The sequence below is a fragment of the Aulonocara stuartgranti genome (assembly GCF_965226115.1).
Source record: "Aulonocara stuartgranti genome assembly, chromosome: 13".
NCBI lineage: Eukaryota > Metazoa > Chordata > Actinopteri > Cichliformes > Cichlidae > Aulonocara > Aulonocara stuartgranti.
Window position 1 is genome coordinate 4,546,775 of NC_138949.1, and position 4,376 is coordinate 4,551,150.

Genomic DNA, 4,376 nt, shown 5'->3' on the forward strand with positions numbered 1-4,376 from the left:
CCTCCTGTTTCACTGCCATATATCCATCACCAGAGGGATCCACTGACCTGCCTGCTGACATCAGAGCACACCCCTGTGTCATGTGACCTGGCTGGCATTGGAAAGCTGGACTCAGACCTCAGGAAGAAAGATTTTTATCAGTCAGCTGGCAGATGACACAGTGCTCTTCCTTAAAGATGTGAACAAGTGTACCGTGTCCTATGTTTCCGGTATCCCAGTGAAAAGTTGTGTAACATATTTGGGAATCATTATTACCAAGGATATGAATTCTAGGAACGCTCTAAACTTTAACCCTATCATCAATAAAACTCAAAATGTCCTCAACAATTGGTTGCAAAGGGATTTGTCCCTAAAGGGTAGAACACTGCTCACCAAAGCCGAGGGTTTGTCTCGTCTGACCTATGCTGCTCAATCTTTACATGTCAATAACTCTGCATGCAAAACATACAAAAAATTCTGTACAAAGTAATTTTGATATATTACTCACTTTTTTTCTCTTCAGACAGTCTATACTATTTCAGTTAAATAGCACGTTTATTTACCATTTTGGCTCCGATTTCTTTTTATGTTTCCTTATACTGTATTCTCGTCTACGTTTAGTAATGGAGAGTGCTTATAACCCCGTTTTGATGTTAAACGTTTTTCATTCAACCAGAACAAACATGTCCGTCATACAAGCAGTTCATGGAGTACAAAAAATCAAAATTCAAAGAGCGTCAAGCCTTCAACTGTGGAGCAAAATTTAAACTCAAGTTACAGAGTAAACCTGTCAAGGTAAGCCATCACAGGTAAATTTATAAACGAGGATTTGGCAATTATTCTTAAAGTGATCTTGCTTTTATTATTTGTTTCTAGATCAATATAGGAATAATGGTGTCACAACAAACGGACTTAAAACCGCTAAGAGGGAAAACACTGCCCTTATTTATTAGCCCCGAAATTACAGCCCCTGACCTCCTGAAAGCAGGCTGTAGAAAAAATGATAACATTCAACAAGGACTTGGTGGAGGGACCATATGTCCTTTTGTATCCCGACTGCACAGAGGTGATAAATGTGCCTGGGACAGAAAGGCCACTCCGACTGGCAGACTACAAAGAGGAAATAGGAAAGAACTACAACAGGATTTCTCTTTTCATTTGCCCAGAGAGCCACTTCAAACAAGGTTTGTTAATTTTATATTTTGATGTATTTACATATACAACAACTAATAATGTGTTTATTTTCTCAGCTCTGATTGCAGAGGATGGTACCTCAGACTCAGACCCTGAGATTGTGATTACATCAAGAAGCACAGCTGAGTTCAACCAGGCAGACACATTGGTGTGTACTTTTTCCCCCTCCACCATGCCAGAGGCCTGTGAGTGGCCCAGGCTGAGTGCTCTATTTTTTTCTCTTTAATGATCATAATTCTGTAACATCCATGGGTGGATTATTTTCATTGTGTGATTGTATGTTCTTTAAAAAAATTATTATTATTATTTTGATGAACTATCTAAATGCAATACGAAGTTGTTGAAAGCTTTGAAAAGTGCATATTTTTCATCTTAGGTTTTCAAACCACAAGACCAGAGTACCCCTAATGGTAAACATGCAGAGAAGGAGTAAGTTATTTCAGAGCTTGTTCTGCTATATATTAGAGTTGGGCAATACAATATGTCACAATATTTCTTTGTTTTATTTCAGGGAATATTGATATACATCACAATATAAACAGCTAGATTTGTGCATATTAAATGTGCCGTTGCTCATAAGTAAGATGTGAAATCCTCAGAAGCTTGTTTTGATTTAAATATTTATTTCCTGTCATACGTTCAGACAGACAGATGTATTAACATATTACATTCGTTTCAGATAACTAAAAAAGGGAGTTTTTCCTTCCCACTGTTGCCAAAGTGCTTGCTCATAGGGGGTCATATGATTGTTGGGTTTTTCTCTGTATCTATGAAGCGCCTTGAGGCGACTTTTGTTGTGATTTGGCGCTATATAAATAAATAAATAAAATTGAATTGAATTGATTGACTATTCTTATGTCAATGAAAAAAAGAGGGATTAGAGGAATAAGCAGCATATAAAATGGATGGATAGCTCTATTGCAATAGTCTCATATTTCCATTGAGAAAAAAGTATAGTGCAATACATATTGTTATTTTATTGCCCCGCCCTAATAAAAATATTTATTGGTTTCATAGCATTTTTATAATGTTGGTATCATAAAAAATATTAAACTGTATGAGCTTCTTATCTGGACATTTTAATTCCAATACTCTTATTCTGTTTCAGACATGCTCCAGGACCTTCATCTACCATACAGCCATGTCAGGTATTTGGGCAATTTATGTCAGCATGAGGTTTTTTGCTATTGTTGAAATAATACAATGCTATGTATGTTTATGTACAGTATGCAATCCTTGTTTTTCTTGTTTTTCAGATTGTAATATCTGATACAGAGGATCTTGATCACCAAAACTAAACAAATCCAGTCATGAGTCCCTATAGGTAAATAAAATTGTGTCTTATACGTAATTTTAAACCTGTAACTACAGTACAGGATTGGGTTTGTGAAATGGGTAAAGATAGTTATAGGGTCAACACAAGTTTTTCTAATGTTGGAATTATAATTTCTCAACAGTAAATATGCAGACCTGTGTGCCCCATGCATTGAGGACGAGGATGAAGAGCTGGTTGAAGTTACTTCACTGATGGATTCCAAAACACTGTAAAATATCAAATACTACTTCAAATAACAACACTAAATTGTATAGTCTTGCATTCTGTCTTTCATTTTTGTGATTACAGGGAAGACGTTAACATTACTCTACCTGACATCATTGCAAACTTATCCAGTGCTATTCATCATGGAAGTGTCAGCAGATTCAACATCTCAAGAGCAAATGTCTGGGATGGAGCAGTCAGGGGTTTCAGGCGGTTGTCATACTCTGAAACCAATGACATGTTGGTTAAATTTACTGATGATGCTGGCATTCTAGAAGAAGGACTTGATGCAGGTGGCCCAAAACGAGAGTTTTTGAGTCTGCTAATGAAACACATGAAAGATCTTCCCATTTTTGATGGACCAGAAGGACATCGATTCCTCGTCTACAATGCAAAGGGTATGCAATGATCAGATGTTTGATAAACTTAATTTAAAAACATTTTTGGGACTTGTAAATCAATTTTTTTAAATTATTATCAGAAGCAACTCATAATATTTTTTTGGATTATTTCAACACAGCATTAGTATGTCTATCTGGTCGATTGATCTGACATCGATCGGCTCTGATCGATCGATAGAGAGAGGTGTGTGTGTGTGTGTGAGAGAGTTTATCATTTACTGTATTCATTCACAGCTGTAAGGGAGAATGACTACTACCTAGCAGGAAAGATGATAGCTGTGTCAGTTGTGCATGGTGGTCCAGGGCCCCATTTCCTGTCAGAAGAGCTGGTACATTATCTTGTAGGCCAGACTTCAGTAAAAGCAACAGTTGCCTCAGTCACAGATGACGACATAGGGAAAGCTTTACAAGAGGTGAGGACAGCGCAGGATTTGAATGCAGGATAGAACTACAGTTTCTTCATCTGTATGAAATTAAAATATTCTTTCTTTGTGTAGGGAAAAAACAGGAATTGTCACGGACCCGGTTCCGGGGACTCGGGGTTCGTGAACAGTGTGAACCATTATTGTTATTGTTATTATTATTGTTATTAGTGTATTGGATGTATGTTTGCTGCACTGTGCTCTTGTGTTCCATACTGGTGTGGGTGTGTGGGTGTCTGCGGGTGTGACTGAAGAATGAAGGACAGCCACCTGCAGGCCTGATGGGCGTGGCCCTGCCGGCTGCCGGTCACGCCTAGGTTCTCACACACCTGCTTCTGATCGGGCTCGTCGGGGGAGCTACTTAACAGAGCGATGGAGCTTCCTCCGGCGCAGGATCGTTGAGTTAGACTGCATGTCAGTGTTTAAAGTACTGGTCAGTGTATGCCTGCTGGAGTTGGTGCCATAACGGCGGTGTCTGTTGTTTTTCCCTCAGGAGAGCGGAACACGGGACTGCAGGACGCACAGGGTGTGCGTAGGCACGGGAGCAGAGAGCACGGAATACCAGCACTTAGGGGAAGACACGTCACGGGAGTCGAGGGAGCACTTTGGAGATTTATTGTATGGTGTACATTTACCTCACTGTAAATAAACCCACTGCTCATTCCACTAAGTCCAGCGTTTGGGTCCTTTCTCCAACATCCCCCACGGTCTGCCAGCCAGACCGTGACAGGAATGAAAATCAGACACATAAGCTTACATTGTGTATGTCCATTTTTATGGGTTTTTCAGATCGACAGTGCTGGTTCAGTGGATGTCCACTGTCATAAAACACAGTACTAT

At 39.4% G+C, this 4,376-nt stretch overlaps 1 protein-coding gene across 3 annotated transcripts; it reads left to right on the plus strand.

Annotated features, from left to right (window-relative positions):
- The first annotated feature begins 420 nt into the window (after positions 1–420).
- LOC309720908 (G2/M phase-specific E3 ubiquitin-protein ligase-like) lies at positions 421–4,119 on the plus strand. 3 transcript variants are annotated; one of them, XR_014280589.1, is made up of 11 exons: positions 421–774; positions 856–1,163; positions 1,230–1,321; positions 1,550–1,602; positions 2,282–2,321; positions 2,430–2,497; positions 2,631–2,717; positions 2,798–3,111; positions 3,349–3,527; positions 3,612–3,950; positions 4,030–4,108. XR_014280589.1 is itself a non-coding variant. In XM_082558153.1 (11 exons), exons 6-11 carry the CDS (start codon positions 2,484–2,486, stop codon positions 3,816–3,818), a joined length of 666 nt encoding a protein of 221 aa, XP_082414279.1. In that variant the 5' UTR covers positions 421–774; positions 856–1,163; positions 1,230–1,321; positions 1,550–1,602; positions 2,282–2,321; positions 2,430–2,483; the 3' UTR covers positions 3,819–4,119. The 3 variants fall into 3 exon arrangements, 1 of the variants encoding a protein (XP_082414279.1); XM_082558153.1 differs by having other exon boundaries at positions 3,612–3,655; positions 3,791–4,119; XR_014280590.1 differs by having other exon boundaries at positions 439–465; positions 656–774; positions 3,612–4,119.
- Positions 4,120–4,376: the final 257 nt, after the last annotated feature.